The following is a 20,365-nucleotide window of genomic DNA, read 5'->3' as shown; positions in this document are numbered from 1 at the left end:
TCATGGTCCCAGCTGCCTGCCCAGACTCTCAGAGTTTATTTCCTTAACTGAACCCGGGAGTAAGTTTATTAAAAATTCAGAGACATTGAATTGCTGTGATTCTATTCTTATATTTTAAGTACTGAAATGATCTAATAAGGTAATAAAACACCTGGTTGTGCATTTTCTACAGTTCCTTTGTATCGTCTGTTAGCCTGTCCACCTCTCAGACCTCTTTGTATTAGAACTCATTGAATAGCATGAGTGGTATATATGGAACTTTTCTTTTTTTTTTTGAGACAGAGTCTCCCTTTGTGTCACCCAGGCTGGAGTGCAGTAACGCGATCTAAGCTCACCGCAGGCTCTGCCTCCCAGGTTCAAGCAATTCTCGTGCCTCAGCCTCCTGAGTAGCTGGGATTAGAGACGTGCACCACCACGCCTGGCTAATTTTTGTATTTTTGTTAGAGACAGGGTTTTACCACGTTGGCCAGTCTGGTCTCAAACTCCTGGCCTCATGAGATTCAACTGCCTAGGCCCCCCAAAGTGCTGGGATTACAGGCATGAGCCACTGCGCCCAGCCTCCATTTAAGTTTTTTAATGCTCTGTAGCTACATTATTGGCCCTTACTATATCTTTGGCAAGAGTGGGATTCCTTGAATCAATCTCAGCAAAGCTTTTGTTACCAAATGAAAAGAATAAGAATCACATGCCTTGTTTCCCTCAAGCTCAGGCCTGATTTTCTAATACCATAAGTGAGCAAGTGTGAAAGCTTCCCAGGGAAGCAAATCTCAAATCCTTAGTCACTTAGGTGGGAGTACAGATTGCGGTGCATCTGTAGAGTCCACAGTATGCAGGACTTGTTTTTGTATGTAATTTGACCACAGAGGCATCAATTTAAAATGTGTCAAATTAAATTCTTAATATAAAATAGCTGTGGCTTGAAATGTAATGGGTACCATCTGATTTGTTACAGAACACAAAAATAGGAACAGTAAAGACAAGAAGAAAACCAGAGCAAGAAAATGGGGAGAAAGGATTAACCTGGCTGATGACGTGGCAGCATTAAACAGCGGCTTAGCAACAGAGGCATTTTCTGCCTATGGTAATAAGACGGACAACACAAGAGAAAAGAGGACCCACAGAAGGACAAAACGTTTTTTATCCTATCCACGGTTTGTAGAAGTCTTGGTGGTGGCAGACAACAGAATGGTTTCATACCATGGAGAAAACCTTCAACACTATATTTTAACTTTAATGTCAATTGTAAGTACATTCAAACGAAGGTGATTTATAAGGTCTCTAAATGTGCCATTGGGGAATGGGTTTCCACTCAGTGCTTTGGAGAACCATTCAGAACTGGCATTTCAGCCATTCAAGCAAGTGACTGAACAGAACATAAGATTATTTGTTGGTTGCCTTTTTAAACTGACAACAGTGGTAATCAATATGGAGTATTTATTCTGCGTTAGACAATGTGCTTCTTACTTAAAAGGTATAATTTTGAATCGTGACAACCCTGCCGGGTGAGATTATCAATCATGCCCATTTTATAGATAAGAAAACTGAGTCTCAGAGGAGTTAGGTCACTTGCCCATGGTCAGGTAAAGCTAATAAATCACTTGGACACTGCCTGTGACCTTTAGCTTGTCCAGTTCCCAAAACCAGTGCTTTTTGCCTCACTTAGGAACTTTGCACAGCCAGTTGTGGATATTCAGTAATTCTTAGGGAGGCTGGTCGTGAACCATAGTCACCTGTGGAACTTCTAAAAATAGCCTCTTCCCCCGGGATTCTAATTAAGTAGCCTGGGGAGTGACACCTAGGAGGGTTTCATTCTATTTTTCTACTCCCATTTTGAATTAAAACCACAATATATTTGCATGATTTTTAAAAAATCAGACAGAACAAAGACTATTGTTAAAAAATAAGTACCATTCTCTATGCAGACTGCCAGGCCCCTTCCCAGAGGCAGCCACTGTTGAAAGTTTTCTTATATGTTTCTAACAAGCACTGCCCAATAGAAATACAATACAGGCCGGGCGCGGTGGCTCAAGCCTGTAATCCCAGCACTTTGGGAGGCCGAGACGGGCGGATCACGAGGTCAGGAGATCGAGACCATCCTGGCTAATACGGTGAAACCCTGTCTCTACTTAAAAATACAAAAAACTAGCCGGGCGACGAGGCGGGCGCCTGTAGTCCCAGCTACTCGGGAGGCTGAGGCAGGAGAATGGCGTAAACCCGGGAGGCGGAGCTTGCAGTGAGCTGAGATCCGGCCACTGCACTCCAGCCTGGGTGGCAGAGCAAGACTCCGTCTCAAAAAAAAAAAGAAAGAAATACAATACAAACCACATATTTAATTTCAAATGTATTTAAATTTTTTTTAAAGTTTTTTTTCCCTAATTTTAAATTTTCAAGGAGCCACATTAAAAAAAAAAGTTTTTAAGAAAATGGCCAGGTACAGTCACTCATGCCTGTAATCCCAACATTTTAGGAGGCTGAGGTGGAACAATCTCTTGGGGCCCAGAGTTTAAGACCAGCCTGGGCATTATAGCAAGACCTGGTCTCTATGAAAAAAAAAAAAAAAAAATTAGCCAGATGGGGTAGCATATACCTGGCTCATACATAATAGTCTCAGGTCCTTGGGAGCTGAGGTGAGAGAATCTCTTGAGCCCAGGAGGCTACAGTGAGCCTTGATTGTGTCACTGCGCATCAGCCTTGGCAACAGAGTGAGTGAGACCCTGTCTCAAAAAAAAGTAAAATATAAACAGGTAAAATTAATTTTAGCAATATATTTTATATCAAATATTATTTTAAAAATTATTAATGAGGTATTTTACTTTTTTTAATACTAAGCCTTCAAAATCCAGTGTTTTACACTCTCAGTATAACCCAATTTGAGCTAGCCACATACCAGTACTCACTAGCCACATGTGATGAGTGGCCACTGTTGGGCAGTGCAACTCTAGGTATTTCTTATGCAAACACGTTTGCGTATACAACTTCTTTTCAAACAGGAGGGATTTTTGCATACTGTATTACACATTGCTATTTTATTGAACGATTCGAGATGGTTCCAGAAAAGTCCATATAGACCTCCTCTTACTCCTTTTCAGCCGTAGCATAACTTTTCTTTCAATGGATGAGCCCTAATTTACCTGAAGTAAAACTTATTTTTAATAAATCCCCCAGATGGATATGAAAAGCAATCCTGTTTGGGCATAGCTTTAGGGTTTCTTCTTCCCCCCGTGTGGCCTGTGGTACTCCTTGCCTTTTTGTTCACTGCTGTGACCCATTCCCCTCTGCCCCCTGTCAACCCTGCCTGGCTTCCATGCCCCTCTCACCCCCACATGCTGCTCAGTCCCAGATACCCCAGCCCTCTCATGCCCAGGAGGGAAGGGAACATCTAATCTGGCCCTGCACATATGCATAACCTCATTTTTACTTCTTAATTTCAGATCTCTCATAAGAATTTTGATTATGAACATGGACTTTGGGTCAAACTGTCCTAGGTTGAGAGTTCTGGCTCTGCTACTCACCAGTGTGTTGCCTCAGACAAGTGACTTAATTTCTCTGAGTGACTTAGTTTCCTCATTTGTTGAACAGAGACTTTAATAGTACCCAGACCAGAGTTTTGCTGTATACAGACTAAATGCATGTGTGTATGTAGTTTTCAGCCAGTTCTCAAGCATTTAGTAAACGTTAGCTCCTATAATTAATTATACTACAAAAATAAAAACCCCACCAGGTTAACAAGGTTGTCAAGGACACAAATGGGTGGTAAACATTAAAGAACAGCAGTGTTGGCTAACATGCACCCAATGTGAGATTCTATAAGTTGGCAATCTAGGACTTCAGATGAGAGGAAAGAGCTTAATGGAAAATTAATATCCAGTGTTCTGGTACGGAGAACTGTTAAGTCACGTGGCAATGCAATTTCAGAGGAATTTAAAATTGTTTGGATTTACTGTTACCTAAAACTGTGATCTATGAATTTTACGAAGAGACTTTACAGAAAGGATTGTTGAGTGAATGAAAAATTCACAACCACAAAATGCATATGTTGCAAGAAACGTAAAAAAGAGGTGGAGCCCAACGTAAGACGTGACTTGCTTATTGCTTACACGGAGTTCACAATTAACTTTGAAAAATTTATCTCGGTTGCAGGTAGCCTCTATCTATAAAGACCCAAGTATTGGAAATTTAATTAATATTGTTATTGTGAACTTAATTGTGATTCATAATGAACAGGTAATAAAGTTTTATTCTTTTTTCTTCTATCTGTATCCGAAATGGCATATCTAATTGATACTGGTACAACAGATTAACCATAATTCTTCTCTGTATTTAGGATGGGCCTTCCATATCTTTTAATGCTCAGACAACATTAAAAAACTTTTGCCAGTGGCAGCATTCGAAGAACAGTCCAGGTGGAATCCATCATGATACTGCTGTTCTCTTAACAAGGTATATGGATTTCTTACTCCTCAGATCTTTCAGTCTCAGGTCAAGTTGATGGGATGTAGTCACGCATTGCTGATAGTCAGCTGCTGGTGGAGGATTTCTCAGCTTAGGCACTGTTGACATTTTGGGCTGGATAATTCTTTCTGTACATTGCAAGATGTTTAGCAGCATCCCTGGCCTCTGCTCACTACGTATCAGGAGCACTCCCTCCCCTCAGTTGTGACAACCAACAATGTCTCCAGACATTGCCACTGCCCTCCGTGGGAAGGGCAGAATCACCTTGGCTGAGAACCACTAACCTATAGATGCCAAGTGAGGAATAAATGTGTTAGGCAGACCTGAAAATGAATGCTTTATATAACAGGCAAGGGCAGCTGCTATTCAGAGGGACCTGGCGTTGCCATGTAGTATATGAGTTCATTGTTGCCAGCTTTTGTGATTTTGCAAAAGCCAGAAAAATGAATTTTTTAAATTGTGAAACCTCCCAACTTTTCTATGGTAGCTGCTATCTCAAAGTGTTAAAACATTGTAGCAACACAGAGGTGTGCTGGCTTAATTGTGCCTCCCACCTCCTGCCGTCTCTATTGCGGTCATGAACATGTCCTCTTTTTTTTTTTTATTATTATTATACTTTAAGTTCTAGGCTACATGTGCACAACGTGCAGGTTTGTTACATATGTATACGTGTGCCATGTTGGTGTGCTGCACCCATCAACTCGTCAGCACCCATCAACTCGTCATTTACATCAGGTATAACTCCGAGCATGTCCTCTTAAATGAAAGTAAAAGAAAAGTATCTTGCACCTTCTCAGGAATGTTCTCAAAGAATCTTTACAAAACTAGAATGATTTACCCCAGGGTATTGGGAAAATCCTGGTTGGAGAGATTTTTTACTGCTCTGTGACCACCCTGACCACAGAAGAAGACTTCTTAATGTAGTAGTTTATAATTCTTAAATCAACAATTTCAAAAATTTTGAGTTTTGGAACTCTGGTCTTATGAATTTACTTTTTGTAACCCCCACCCCAAAGTGTGTGCTGTTGTGAATGCCTAGACAACCCTAAAGTATTTACTTATATTGACACTTACTCTTTGATGTCATCAAGGCCTAAGTCTGCTTTGCTTTCAGACAGGATATCTGCAGAGCTCACGACAAATGTGATACCTTAGGTGAGTTCCCTGTACGTATCTTCTATGGCTAAAACAGTTTACTGCATGTTTTTATTTCAAGCCACAGTTGCTTTTTAGAGTAAACCTTGTTGGTTTTTTTTCCTTCTAATAGGCCTGGCTGAACTGGGAACCATTTGTGATCCCTACAGAAGCTGTTCTATTAGTGAAGATAGTGGATTGAGTACAGCATTTACGATTGCCCATGAGCTGGGTCATGTGTGAGTTTCCTTTCAGTAATTTCATTTAATTCAGAGTGACCTAAACCTTTTTTTCCTTCGCATCAGTGAGCATTTACTTGACTTTCAAGGGTGTAAGACACTTCCCGAGTCATAGTAGAGTTTGCAGGGTTGAAGAACTTTGAACCTAATTGGGTGAAATGACTTTGACTTCCGAAAGTTGAGTAAATGCAGTGCACTCTCTTCAGCCATAGCTTGTGTGTATCTTCAGTTTAACTGCTCAAGTTCAATACATAAGGTCTAATATTCTCCTTTCCTACTGGGTACTGGAGAAATGGGGTCTTTCCATTCCTTCTACTGAAGCAGAGGATATATTAGCCTAGAGAACTTTCCTGATTTAACATCTTTGTCCAGGAGAGTCCCCCACCATTACTGTGGCCCCCAAGATTTTTACAAATCCAGACCATTCCTGATTCTAGTTATACACAGTTCTAATTCTGATATTTAGCATCTGGGAACAGTAATATCCCTTTTTTCAAGAAACAGAATGAACAAAGATAGAAAGAAGGAATCATTTCCTAATTATGGTCACTAAGTGGCTGTTATGAAATGGCTTTTCCCCTTTGTTTTTTAGAGATAGAGCATGGTTAGAACATGGGGCAAAACACTGCAAATTTACTAGAAATTATTCGGAGTTTTGATCTGCATTATTTTCTTTTTAGGATGATTAAATTACTTGTACTATCTATTTTGAAATAATTTTCTGAAAGGATATTATTAATATAATATAGCTGCAGATCAATTTGTGTGGCAGATGATAACTTTACTTAGAGCTAACATCATTTATAAAACAAGCTTTTCATTCATACATTTAAGGTCCTCTATGTGCAGTGTAGTGTATGAGGCACAGAGCAAGATGCATATATACACAGGTGTCTCCAATTTAGCTCAATCGATAACAGGTATATTTTTAAACTAGTACCTTTCAAGTGTATTTTAAGAGCACACCCCTTTTCTTTTCTCCAAAGGAAATATAGTCAAGTGCCCCCTATTTAGAACATAAAAGAGGTATGGCTTTCCATTAAGCATTTGTGGCAGGCCCAGCCTGCTTAGTCAACATCCTCTCTATCCTTGTGTTTTCTGAGGCACCTTTGTGAAACTCAGGCAAGCCTTGAAGAGAATTCCCATTCCAGCTTCCCCAGCTTAGTGGCTATGGGATTTGATCAAGTAATTAAAGCTCTCTATGGCTCAGTTTGCTCATCTGCAAAATGCAGATAATAACAGTACAGATGTAGAATTCCTTATCCAAAATGCTTGGGACCAGAAATGTTTGGGATTTTGGATTGTTCAGATTTTTGCAATATTTTCATATACATAATCTTGGGGATGGGACTCAAGTTTAAGCAAGAAATTTATGTTTCGTATATACCTTATGCACATAGCCTAGAGGTAATTGTATATGATATTTTAAATAATTTTATGCATTAAACAAAGTTTGTGTTACACATTTATGTGTGGAATTTTCCACTGGTGTCATGTTGGCACTCAAAAAGTTTTGGATTTTGGAGGATTTTGGATTTGGGGTTTTGATGTTAGGAATGCTCAACCTGTACTATTCATTGGGTAAAATAAGTGATTAAATGAAATAAAGCATCGCAAGCACTTAGCACATTTTCTGGTGTGTTGTGAATACTGAAAAGTCATGGTTATTGTTGTTTATATGTGTCCAATAAGTATTTATTACTATTTAACTCCTTCAGTGAGCAAATGTGAATAACATTTGAATAAAAATAAATTTTCAACTTATTTACATGCTAAAATAAACTTGACTGTATCAAGTAATTGTAAGAGTGGGGAATAAACATCATCTGGGGATGGGAAATAAACACCACTATAGAGAAACTGCTAAGATTTGAATGCCTTGCTTGTTTTAAGTTTGTTGATGCAGGTATTACATTGATTATGCATCAGGGAACTGGAAACCAAGGCATTTATTCTTTTAAGAAAATAGATTCTTAAGCATAAGAGTCTTATGTTTTAAGAACTATTTCTAAATTCAACTAAGATCGAGTTTTTCTGTCTTTAGTGGTATTAAGAGACATAAACTTTAAAGAAAAAGGGAAAATGTGATAAATTAATGGAATAGACTCCATAGGCTTTTATTCCAACTTTTATATGATGGAAGTCTACATGCTTCTATCTGACTCACTTATTTCTGTAATCAAGATGAACTAGTGAAGGGAATTTCTCCCTCAATGCTAAATTAATTACATGTGTCAATTTTGTGATTGGGGATAGTCATCCAGACAGAGGGAAGGTGACCCTTCTGAGGTTGTCACCCAGTGGATAATTGCCTGAGCTGAGAATGGCATGTGGGTCACAGAATTGGTGTTTCTGAATTTAGGAAATACTTCCTGCTTTTTTCCACTGCTTCTGGCTAAGCCAAGAATGGCAAGTATGTGTTCATGCTGCTGCATTCCCTTCCAGGCCCATAAGGATGTTGGCAGTCCTTCACAGCCTTCTCACAGGTGGAACCTGGATTAATTTACGAATCCTTTTGTGCCTGGCTTTTCAGGAAGCCAGTACCAATCAATTGGTGTTGGCATGAAGCATGAAACTATTTGCCATCTCTGAGTTATGCCAGTAGAATTGGCATGCCTCTGGTTTCCATGCATACCACTACCTTTCATGGGTTTTATTGTGCACAAACTTTGCATGCCTTTAGAATGATATACCTACACAGGTATATAATTTGTCACCCCGATCCAAAAAGGGGAAGATGCCAAGACCCATAGTGAGCCTCTTACTAGAAAGCTCTTGGCTTCAGTTTTTGATACTTCCCTGACTCTTTATATTCACATTATCATAAGTTGCCAAATTCTTGACTCTATAAATTGCCCTTTAACAGCTTATTAGGAATTCCAACTACTGTATTCTAGCACCAACTACAGCATATTCAGAGCCTCTGCAATTCCAAAAAGTACACTTAAACCAAACACGTGGGCCAACCCACATCTTTTAAAATGCATTTTATGCATTTACACTTCGTGTTAAGTTGGGTGAGAATTATATTTTAATTTACAGTCTATCTCGAATTGTCTTACATTTTGTTCTGCTTACCAGAGTTCAGGTTCTTATCCAAAATGCAGTTAAATTTTTTTCTCTTAGATAGATGCATTCCTGAAGCAATTAGAACAGCATGATCCCTTGGTATTTATTGACATTCTCATCATTGTCTCATTGGATTTAGGTTTAACATGCCTCATGATGATAACAACAAATGTAAAGAAGAAGGAGTTAAGAGTCCCCAGCATGTCATGGCTCCAACACTGAACTTCTACACCAACCCCTGGATGTGGTCAAAGTGTAGTCGAAAATATATCACTGAGTTTTTAGAGTAAGACTTGAACATTCTTTTAGCACAAACTTGTAGTGCCTGGTCTACATGCAGTGAACTAATTGTGGGAAAGACAATACAAAGTCAAACATTCCTTTTCAGTTATTTTTGTTGACATTCCTTGGAGAAGGCAAACAAACAAACAAACAAAAATACTCTCTGACATCTGTGTAGTTCATATCCTTGCCAGAGTTTAGAAGATTGCAGGCTGAGCTAAAGAAAAGGTTGGAATCTTAAAGAGGATGTGGAAATGTTGCTTCATTTTGGGTAAAGTTTTGAGATTTGTTCAGACGTTGGGAGAGGGACTATGAATCTGGCTTCTTGATGAAGGCCGCAAGTATTTATGCACTTCTAATGTAGTAATTTTGGCCTGAAAAGGGGTGGGGTAGTGAGATGATCCCAAAGCAGAGTCTGTGGATGAGTGGAAATTACAGTAGCTCCCACATTGTTGAATTGAGGACCTTCTCTCTCTGCCTCACTCTTCCTCTCCCCCTCTTCCCTCCCCCTTTTCTCTTTTTTCCCATTTTCTTTCTTTTCTTGTTTTGTTTTTTAAGCTTCCTGCTAGGCTGCTCAAAGATCCAATTACATTATACAATGCCCCTGTGTCACAGATTTATTGCTCTTCTCTCTCAGAAGTATGAAAGGTTAAGTGATTGTCCCAGAGTCACTGGGTGTATATTTCTGCAACCACAGGGAAGAGGAGGCTTTATTAATCAGAACTCAACGGGTGTGAATTTTCCAGGAGAGGTGTTTGCTGAAAACAGAAAGAACCGGAGGGTTGCTGTTTTTCTTTTTAACCAGATGGTGTAAAGTGTTTTCTTTCTATGAGTCATTGATTTGCTCATGCATCCCTTCAGCAAACATTTACTAAGCACCTGTTGTCATGGACAGGGCCCTATGCTTGGATGAAAAAGACACTATCTTTGCCCTTAAGAAGCTTACAGTCTATTGGGAAAGATAGTCAAACACAAATAGATAATTGCTGTGAAGTGTGATCAAACATTGTAGGAGATGTATATTTCCTACTGACTATGTTGTATTCATTGCATGTGGTTCTACAAAGTAAAGAGCAAAAATGTAACTTCAGCATCTGGATTGATCTTGGATGTAAAGAATAAAGCACATGTTAAAAAGTAACTGTCCTCTCTACCATTACAATGGTGGGGTGGCCATTACAATGGTGGGGTGGTGGAGCTCTTGACAGCCACCGTTCTCACCATCTGTGTGTTTCTGTGTATTTCCATAGCACTGGTTATGGCGAGTGTTTGCTTAACGAACCTGAATCCAGACCCTACCCTTTGCCTGTCCAACTGCCAGGCATCCTTTACAACGTGAATAAACAATGTGAATTGATTTTTGGACCAGGTTCTCAGGTGTGCCCATATATGGTAAGTGTAGGAGGGCCACTTCTGCCCTCATCTACTGATTCTGCTCTTCTTTTTATTCATAGTTTTCCATTGGATTCTAACTCGAATATAAACTACCCAAGGAAAATCTGAGAGTAAAATTGTATATTAGTGATCATAATAATTATGAAGATGACACAACAGTACTATTGCTCAGTGTTAAATAATGCTTTACCTGCACTTTCTCATTTCATCCTCATGATAGCCCAAAAGGGAGATGCCATCATCACTTTCATGTTACAAGTGAAAGTGAGGCTCAGAGGCAGCAAGGTTACAGAGTTGGGAATTACAGAGCTCAGCTTTTTTCTCTCCTTGTCACCTTTAATGCCCTTGGACTTGTCCAGGTGACGCAAATTATAGGGACTCTTCAAGATTCAGAAGAGGTAACTCATGAGACAAACATGTTTCTGTGTTTTAGCTTGTGAAGGTAACGTCCTGTGACCAATTGGGGCTTGAAATCATTTCTGCTGGGGTCTTAGCTGGGATGGTTGTGTGATATAGCCTGATGCATGTGTTGTGGAGGTTTGGGCCAGTGACAACATCTAGCAGTTATCAGGTTGCAGATGAGCAGAACTGTGCTTCTATGGGGTGGCCCATTCTGTCTCTTTGGGGTGGCATGTATGTGTTTATTTTGCTGGGAGTGTCTTCAGAGATTGCCTGGTGAATTGAGAAGTACAATAGTATTCCATGGAAATAACAACAAAATTTTGAGTAAACTTGATTCATGGCAATATTTGTTTTTGTGTTATTCATGATAGGAAAAATTAGGAGTCATTGAACTGCCAAGCAAAAGAAAGGTTAAGCAAATTATAGTGTCTCCCTTTTGTAGCAATTGAAAATGATCTGCATCTGGGAACATGTTCCTGATATAATTTTAAGTTAAGATAACATGATAAACAATTTTGTAAAGTATGATCTCAACTACAGAAAAGATGGGGTAGTTTGAAACCTTTTCTATTTAAAAAAAAAACTTTTAATACTTGTGCAACTTTTCTACTGTAAGTGTGGTTTATTTTAATAATTAGGAAAAATAAAAAAACTTTTTAAAATGTGCCCTGAAATAGAGTTAAATATAGCAAATGGAATAAATCTAAAAAACAGAGCATTTAGAGGAGGAAGAAAGCAAGTTGTAGGATATGTCAGTATGGTGCAGTTGTAAAGCTTACATGCTGTCTATTACCGGAGATTTATTACCATTTGTAGTAAAAGTGTTGGGAATGATGAAGTGATGAACACTACTCAGGACTGTGGTCACTTCTGGTAAGAAAGGGAAGGGAAAGGGACCTGGGATGAGTACATAGGGCCTTCAGCTGTGCCTGTGAAGTTTTCTTTCCTTAGCTTGGTGGTGGGTACATGGGTATCCATTACCAGGCATAGAAATGTGTTTTATGGGCTGCTGTCTATATCTCTTTTAAAATTTATCATTTATCATGCCAAGAAAAGAATTTCCTTTCCAACTTACCCTATATCATTAGTGAAACATTAGTTGAAAGCAAGCTTTGCCTTGTTTGATACTGTCAAATAAATCATTTGTCACTCAATTGCCATTTCATTGAATTGAGCAGATGCAGTGTAGACGGCTCTGGTGCAATAATGTCAATGGAGTACACAAAGGCTGCCGGACTCAGCACACACCCTGGGCCGATGGGACGGAGTGCGAGCCTGGAAAGGCAAGTAATGCCCTGTTCTGTCCTTCTGTCTTAGGGCAGAAATGTGCGAAATTTTGGCTGTATGATCAGACACCAATGTTTAGAATATAAAACAATGCAGTCTGTTTTAGCATGCATAATAATTTTTAGAGGACAGATGTTTAGCTTACTATTAAAAATTGTGGAACTTAGATTATATAATGCTAATACCAGAGAATATACCTATCATTATTGCTTCAATATTAAGACATTCTCTCAACTTAAGACTTTCTCTCATTTAAACATTTCTAAAATTCCAGTGTGCCTATGGGAACATTTAATGTGAGATTTTATTTCTTTTTCTTCTCTTTTGGGGTGACACTGGAAAGCTATTGGTAAGTTGATGGAACAGTTTAGAATCAAGGAAATATAGAAATATAGTACATCTATTGCAGGTACTACTATGATATCAGGCTTTTGCCAACCAGTGTTACTCCATTTAAGGAGCTATAATGTCATCCAGGATATATCCAAATCCAGGTTCTCATGCGCTGGTTATAATTGTTGCTACTGATTTGTTAATAGCTAAACAGAATCTGCTACTTTTGTGGCCCAGTGGTAACAGTGTCTCATGCACCTAGGAGTATGATTAATTTAACCTTCTGTACCTAGTGTGCATTTAAAAAAAATGTGGCATTTCAGTGATACCACCATCAGCCCAAAAATTTGGTTACAAAAAGTTTTAGATATAAATCCCGATTTAAAAAAAAAATACACATGGAAAATGGCATTCTATCTGTAACTTACCAAGGATACAATCCCTGAATGATATTTCTGAGTGGTTTGTTATCCTTCTATATGTTTTTCCCTTTTTTCTCTCCTCTTTGTAATTTTCATCTTATTTCGTTTTCCTCCGCTTTACCTTATAGAATCAGTAGCACTCAGAATGTTTCTGTGGAAGAGCTCCTAAGAGATGATGGAACTTCATTCCCTGTTCCCTGATCTTATAGAGAAGAAACTTCTCAGTTTCTTGTCTCACAATGAGTGATTTGTCCAAGGTCACTCAGATCATTTGGCGCAGCCCCTCCTCACCTGAAGGGGCAGCAGGTCCTACTGGAGTGGCCCTAACTCAAGCTCACTGAGCTCCTCCAGTTTGTGATGGTCAAAGAGGAAGACTAGTGGATTTTTCAGTGTTAAATGATCCTGAGGATATGAAAGTTTAAAAATATGAAGGCCAATGCAAAAATAAAAATTTATAATGAAGATGCTTTTGTCTTTGACTTAAATTTGCAACAGAGTCAGCTCATGTTCTGATTTCTCTGTGGCTGGGACCTCATCAATTGAGAATATAGCTTTCCTCAATAACAGCCTAACAAAAAGTGTATATGGATATAAGCGTAATAGCTTCTAGAGCTTTCATTGGTGTAAAGGGAAATATATCTCTTTGACCCAAGAGTGAATCTTTGCAACACATGTTGAATCTTTGCAAGACATAAAACTTAGTGGATTGGTGGCCACAAAATCATAGTTTTGTCTGAGAGTCCATGGCAGCCACTAAAAATTGAATATGGCACTCATTCTTACAAAATCAAGATGTAGCCTCAGAGTCCTTCTAAACACAAAGATCCAAACAACTGCTACCAGTTGGTAGGAGATAGCAATAAACATAACACCTATTTGACAACTTGGTTAGTTGGCTTGGGTTAGAACCAGCCCGTTATATTACTTAAATTGAATCTGTTTGATCTCAGCAAAATCACTGGTATTTAGTTGTGGTTCTTAACCTAATGGACCCACCCACTGTGTCTATTTCTGACACATGTTATTGCTGCAAAAGAAACACAACAAAGAAAAATTTTCAATCATGTGATGAAATGACTTGTATTTAGTAAAATTGTAATGAACGTGCTATCAAGCTCCATATAGCAGTCTGGTTACCCAACCAGTTCTAGAATGCAGAATAACGGAGGATGTCAATTGTGTCTTTTCCCAATCTTCTGTTTTTGCAGAAGAGAAGGGACAGTAGGGTAATCTTCTATCTTCTGAGGGGTGGGGAGCTTTGGGAGAGCTTTCAGCAGACCCTGCTCCTGCTAAACACAAGCAAGTGGGTGTGCTTGTAGCAAGAGTAGGAGCCTTCAAGGCATTCCCAAGGCAGGCTCAGGATGCTTTTGGGGAAGAACTGTGCAGAGAAAATGATAGGTCCAGTTTTAGTTGTTTTAGAAAAGTGGCCATGTCTAGCAGCTTTTATTAAAGATGTAGATATATATAAATACCCTGAAGAGTATTTACACATTCTAGAAATGCCGAAGAAGGTGAATATGTTGGCATAGAAATTCTTTGAGTTTTTTGCTTTGTTTCTTTTTCATAGAATTGCCAGTATGTGCGTTTTCTCTATATGCTAGCACATTCTGCCTCCCTTGGCCGCTGGGTTAATGTTTTTTCTCTCTTTCTCTTCTTTCTGTTCTGCTCCTGCAGCAGTAATCTGTCTTGGGCTGCTGACACAATGTTATTTTGATGAATGACTCACTAATGTCTCTTTATTTTCTCCACTCTCTTAAGTCCGTTAGCATTTTCATTTTAACCTTATTTGTGAGTCTGAGGTTTGAAACCCCTTTGTTTCAAGTTTCCTTTGGACAAAATCAACCTCTAAGTCCCCATTCCAACCTCTTAAAAAGATACATGTGTATAAAATACTATTTAAATGGTTTTGGACATTTTAAATAAAGGCTGACTTTATTTCAGCTCTTATTTCACCAGCCACTTAACGCTTTGTTATGATGTAATGTAATTTTGCTATGTGATGATTATTTGTAGAATTTGCCAGGTAAAATAGATTATCTTGGTGCATGTTTCCCAAACAGCCCCCATTCCCAGCATCTGTCATATCAGACACTTTTCATATTCCTCTGAAGTTCTTCCTCTCTTTTGGATACCTGTCAATGGTCATATCACTAAGAAATATTTAATTTCCATATCAGTTTTGAATTAGAAGTTTTCTTTTAAAAAGCAACTGTGAGGACATTTGAGTGCAGTGCTAAATGGTAGGGCTCTGATAAACCTACCTCCTTGTTTGGTTCTGAGGTTTATAGTAATGCTTAATGAGAAGAGTGGTCATTTGGAATTTGTTCTCTTGTGGAAATGAAATCTATAGAATAAAGAGATCCAGAAACTGAAGTCTGAAGTGCTAAGAGGGAAAAAATATATTTCCAGAAAACTTAATTTTGTCCTCAAGGTACAAAATGGCTGTGTTAGCTCCAGCCATGGAGTCTGACTTCCCCGTGGAATGAAGCCAAAAAGTTCAGAGGGCCTCTTGAGTAATCCTACCCAGTGAATTCTGCTAACTTCCCTTTGACCACCGCTATCCATAGGGAAACTTTGGAAAATATAGGTTCTATTGCCAAGATAAAGGGGAGGATGGATATTGAGTGAATAATCTGGAGGCTCAGCCTCACCTAGCCACCTCATTAATCTTACTTTTGGTGAAAACTTCAGTCCTTTATTTAGATGTCAGAAATTGTCCCCTTTGCTCACAGTTAAGAGTCAGTATGTGTCCCAGTTAAGAGTATGCACTGTTAAGTCTTGTCTATGTTTCAGTACCATTCCTGCCTCTTACTTATGTTTGGCATCAACTCCTCTGTCCCTTCATTTTCTTTGCTGTAAAAATGGAAGTTATAATAGTACCTACTTCACAGTGTGTTGTGAGGACTAAGTTTGTATATATAATGCTTAGAACAGTGCCTGACAAATATTAAGTGCAGTGTACACATTTGCCATTATCATTGCCACTGTTATTTAAGTGGGGTCCCCTATGTGCTAAGTTATATACTAAGTATGTTACATACTTTTTCCCATGTTATACTCCAAATAATTTTGGCCAGTAGGTCCCCATTTTTTGGTTGTGGAAACAGACTTTAAGGACTCACCAAAGGCCACAGAATTATTTTGTAAAAGAGTTACCAGTCCCAGTGAGACCTGTTATATTCTGTTAAGTTTTGTCTGTCTAGACCCGCTGTGTCCAGTACGGGGGCCACTAGCCACATGTGGCTATGTTAAAATGTCAACATGAACTGAGATGTGCTTAGGTATAAAATACACCCCAGGATTTGAAGACTTAGTGTGAAAAAAAAGAGCATTAAAAAACTCATTAGTAGGCCAGGTGTGGTGGCTCAGTCCTGTAATCCCAGCACTTTGGGAAGCCAAGGAGGGCAGATTGCTTGAGCCTAGGAGTTTGAGATTAGCCTGGGCAACATGCTAAGACCCCCCTACCCCCAACTGTCTCTATAAAAAATATTAAAAAAATTAGCTGAGCATGGTAGTGTACGCCTGTGGTCCTAGCTACTTGGGAGGGTGAGGTGGGAGGATCACTTGAGCCTGGGAGGTTGAGGCTGCAGTGAGCCATGATTACACTACTGCACTCCAGCCTGGGTGACAGAGGAAGACCCTGTCTCAAAAAAATAAATAAATAAATAAATAAATAAATAAAACAAAAAATATCTTGAGTAATGTTATATAGATTACATGTAGAAATAACAATGTTTTAAATAGATTGGGCTAAATAAAATAAATTAAGTTTTTTATGTGACTTTAGAAATTCTTAAATTCTATATGTGGTTCATGTTCTGTGTCTACAGGACAGAGGTACTCTAGACAAAGCTGTCCGTCTGTTCATTTATTTTTATATGTATATTTTCTAAGAAATGTTCACAGCCACTGTAAAGGCAAATAGGAAGTGATTTCCAGAGAGTGACGTAGTCCCCACTGCCTCGGTGCGCATTTCATGGGTCCTGAGTCACCCGGGGTTCAGATGCAGAACGTCTTAAGCCTCAGCCAAACAGCCCAGGGAAGGGGACGTGTCCTCAGATACTGTAAGAGGATAATTACAAGGGAGGAGGCCAGACAGACTGGAGAAAGCTTAATTGCACTGTTTAAATAATTGTTTACCAAGCATTGTGTGGGGGTGGGGCCTGCTATTCCCACTGAGACCTTCACCTACCTCTTATTTTTCCACTTTCCTTGCGTACTGCCCCACCCCCTGGTCTTCAAACTTCTCCTCCTCTCCCCTCTTGGCGGCTGTGTCCTCCCTGGGGATAAATCATGACAGCCGCCACCAGCTCTGCTCCAGAGATCTGAGCGAGCCGCGGGGCGTCACCCTCCTGTGGCCACTGCCGCCACTGTTCCTTTGTCCATTGCTCAGTGACCTCGGCTTTGTGTCAGGGCTTCACACCCCAACAATGAGAGAGGGTTGGAATGGCTTCTCTCCTCCCTTGTCCTGCTGAGGAGTTTTATTTTGTTTTATGATTATTTTTTAAACATCATGGCCTTCTTCCTGCTCCAGGCTGGAGAATCTGAAACCATTAGTAACAAACAAGTAATAAAGTTTAGGGCTCTCTGTAGTGTGTCCGTTTTGCTTTCGTCTCATCCTGACAGCTTTCCTGGAGTGTGTTTATAGGACTCATGTAACTCGCTTTTTTTTCCCCTCTCCAATCTAATTAAAATTGGGAGCAATAAAGCATTATAGTTTACCAGACTTGTAACTTCTCTGGGCCTTGTTGATGGAAATTCACTATGCAAATCTTATAACTCATTTTGACCCTGTCTATAACCACCCTTCCCATTTCCACTCCTGGTTTTTCCAAGTAAACTAATTGAGCCGTTTGAAGCTTACCATTGGAGTTACCCTGTCAGCCTGGAGCCAGTCACTGGCCAGTTTTATTCAAGCAAGCTGTAAAGGAAGACCCAGCCTAAAATCACTAAGTATGAGATTAAAATCCCTATAGTTTCTAGTATTCATATAGATGATGAATCTGCAGCATTTCAAACCCACACATGGAAAAGAATTAAAGTATGGTGTGTTTAAAAGGACAGGCAGTCCTGTAACAACTCATAGCGCCAAGTCTCCCTCACTATTCCCCTTATTAAATACAGCACTGCAAGTATGGATTTTGTGTTCCCAAAGAAATGGATGTCCCTGTGACAGATGGATCTTGGGGAAGTTGGAGTCCCTTTGGAACCTGCTCCAGAACATGTGGAGGGGGCATCAAAACAGCCATTCGAGAGTGCAACAGACCAGAGTAAGTCCTAGAATGTATAACTGTTATTATTGGCATGGCAGGAACAAGAGATTCCTAAAGGGAATAATTTTGGTGGATGAAGAGCACGTTCCAAATTAGAGAGCTAGAAAGAACATAAACTTCAAGGGCTGCTTAGACCCACTGTACCCAAAGTCTATTTCCAGGCACTTCTCCCTGTATTATTGTTTTTCTGTCAAGATCCTTTGTTATTCACAGTTTTATCTGCCAAACATATGATGGTTTGGGGGTTGGTCTGTTTCCCAGTGTTGACAGTCAGGCAGGTCTCACTCTCCCCGCTACACTCAGAGCTTAAGATAGCACACTAATGGAGTGACTAGATAGATTTTCACATGGAAACAAAAAAATTGGGCATTTTCATCCAGTTTGTAGACTAATATACTCCCTCTAGTTAGACCTCAAGGAACCTGGGACCCCAAATCAAGAATTACTTTTCATTTTATTTTTTTCTTTTTTTTCCTACCAATAATGTGTTCTGTGATAAGGAATTACTTTTTTAATCAATTTAGTTGTATTACAGGTGAGACAGCTGAAGTCCCCATCCTACAACCTGACATTTTACAGATTGAGAGTCTCTTGCCTTTCAGAATAATTCTCATTGTGTGACCATGGCAACTTTTACCAGCCTGACCTTGTTAGGACTGACATGTTTAAATAAAGTCCATGGACTTTTTCCCCCAGCATTTGTCATAGCAGACATGGGTAGGGTGGGTTGGGTTGGAGGGTTGGGGAAGCCTGTTTATGGATAATAAATTGCTATCTTCATTTTGAAAAATGCCATCCAATTTTACATAGATCTAAGACATATATAGTTGAAAAAGAATAGAAAATAATAGGTAAGTAAAAGTAAGTAATAGTTTGTATGGCACTTTCTCAGACTTGCCATGGAACCTATTTAGGCTGGGGAACCAAGAAATCTATAGGGATAGTTTTTTGATGTAAAAACCCACAACCACTTTGAAGACCCTAGCTGCTTTGGGATTTTGTAAAATGATTTCCTCTAGCAGTCTCATTTATTTTTAATAGCTTAGATCATGGATAGCAAACTCTATTGTACTGAGAAGCAAACAGGTGAAGTAAAGGAACTAAGTAGGCTAGGGTAATACAATAGTTGTATTGTAGAGATCAAATGCAGGGCACTACTCAGGTCTGGCTGATTGTTCAGAGGTAAGAAAAGAGTCTAATATTGGCACAGCTTCCAAATCTTTTCTATGAAAAATCTGAATTGTGTGAATCAAAAAGAACATAGCTGTAGGCAACTGGTTTGCAAGCCCTGGTCTAAATGCTCTGTACTACAAATCTCAGATGATGATTAATTTACTTTAACTCATTTTTGTTCGTAACCCAACCTTATTTCGTGTCCATGTAGTGGTCAACAAGGAAGATAACTAAAGAGCTATGAGATATAGACTCTGTTCCATAAAACTAACACTGTAGCTATGGATAAAAATGAATAAGCCTTAGATTTTCGATACAGTCTATATTTTGAATTAGTTTTTAAAATATTAGTATAAATATAGATCACGCTTAAAAAGATTCAGACACAAACATATAGAATATTTTAGAAGTTGTCACATTATTCCTACTTCCTGCCTATTCCCCATGAGAAATAATCACTGAAAAAAAATGGGTGTGTGTCATTTCAGGCTTTTAGAAAAGATTGTGGATGTAAATATGTATTATATGAAATAAGTACCATATAATATAAAATAAGTATATATAATATAAAAGAAGGTTCATACTGCTTTTTAAACTCAGCTATACATCCTTGTTGCTGGTGTTGTTGAAGCTTTAAAAGAAAACCTTGTATTGTAACAACTAATATGATTAATTTTTACATATTAAAAACTATTTGTTGGCTACATTGAGCAAAGTTATTAGTTTATAGTAAATGCTATCATGAGGGTATGAAATTGCAAACAGTGACCACTTTATAAGCACTTAAAACATTTTTGACTCAAGAATATTCCATTCGAAATAAGTATTTGGCCTTTTTTTAAATATTGCTTTTTTAAATCTTGAGCAATTCTAGAAGTAATGTGAAAAGTGGAGAGAGATAAAT

At 38.8% G+C, this 20,365-nt stretch overlaps 1 protein-coding gene across 3 annotated transcripts in view; it reads left to right on the top strand.

Moving 5' to 3' along the window:
- Positions 1–20,365, top strand: part of ADAMTS9 (ADAM metallopeptidase with thrombospondin type 1 motif 9) — a 175,365-nt gene that overhangs the window by 29,115 nt on the left and 125,885 nt on the right. For 2 of the 3 annotated variants that reach the window (XM_033210354.1, XM_033210352.1), the window contains exons 4-12: positions 953–1,242; positions 4,141–4,224; positions 4,325–4,440; positions 5,567–5,607; positions 5,720–5,825; positions 9,034–9,180; positions 10,427–10,568; positions 12,152–12,256; positions 18,140–18,285. In XM_033210354.1, coding sequence (XP_033066245.1) covers positions 953–1,242; positions 4,141–4,224; positions 4,325–4,440; positions 5,567–5,607; positions 5,720–5,825; positions 9,034–9,180; positions 10,427–10,568; positions 12,152–12,256; positions 18,140–18,285 — 1,177 coding nt within the window. The remainder of the gene's footprint in view (positions 1–952; positions 1,243–4,140; positions 4,225–4,324; positions 4,441–5,566; positions 5,608–5,719; positions 5,826–9,033; positions 9,181–10,426; positions 10,569–12,151; positions 12,257–18,139; positions 18,286–20,365) is intronic. The other variant, XM_033210353.1, reaches the window with a different exon arrangement.

This window comes from Trachypithecus francoisi, unplaced genomic scaffold (assembly GCF_009764315.1).
Source record: "Trachypithecus francoisi isolate TF-2019V2 unplaced genomic scaffold, Tfra_2.0 Lachesis_group0, whole genome shotgun sequence".
NCBI classification, from domain to species: domain Eukaryota; kingdom Metazoa; phylum Chordata; class Mammalia; order Primates; family Cercopithecidae; genus Trachypithecus; species Trachypithecus francoisi.
This window is presented reverse-complemented; position numbering and strand designations above follow the sequence as displayed.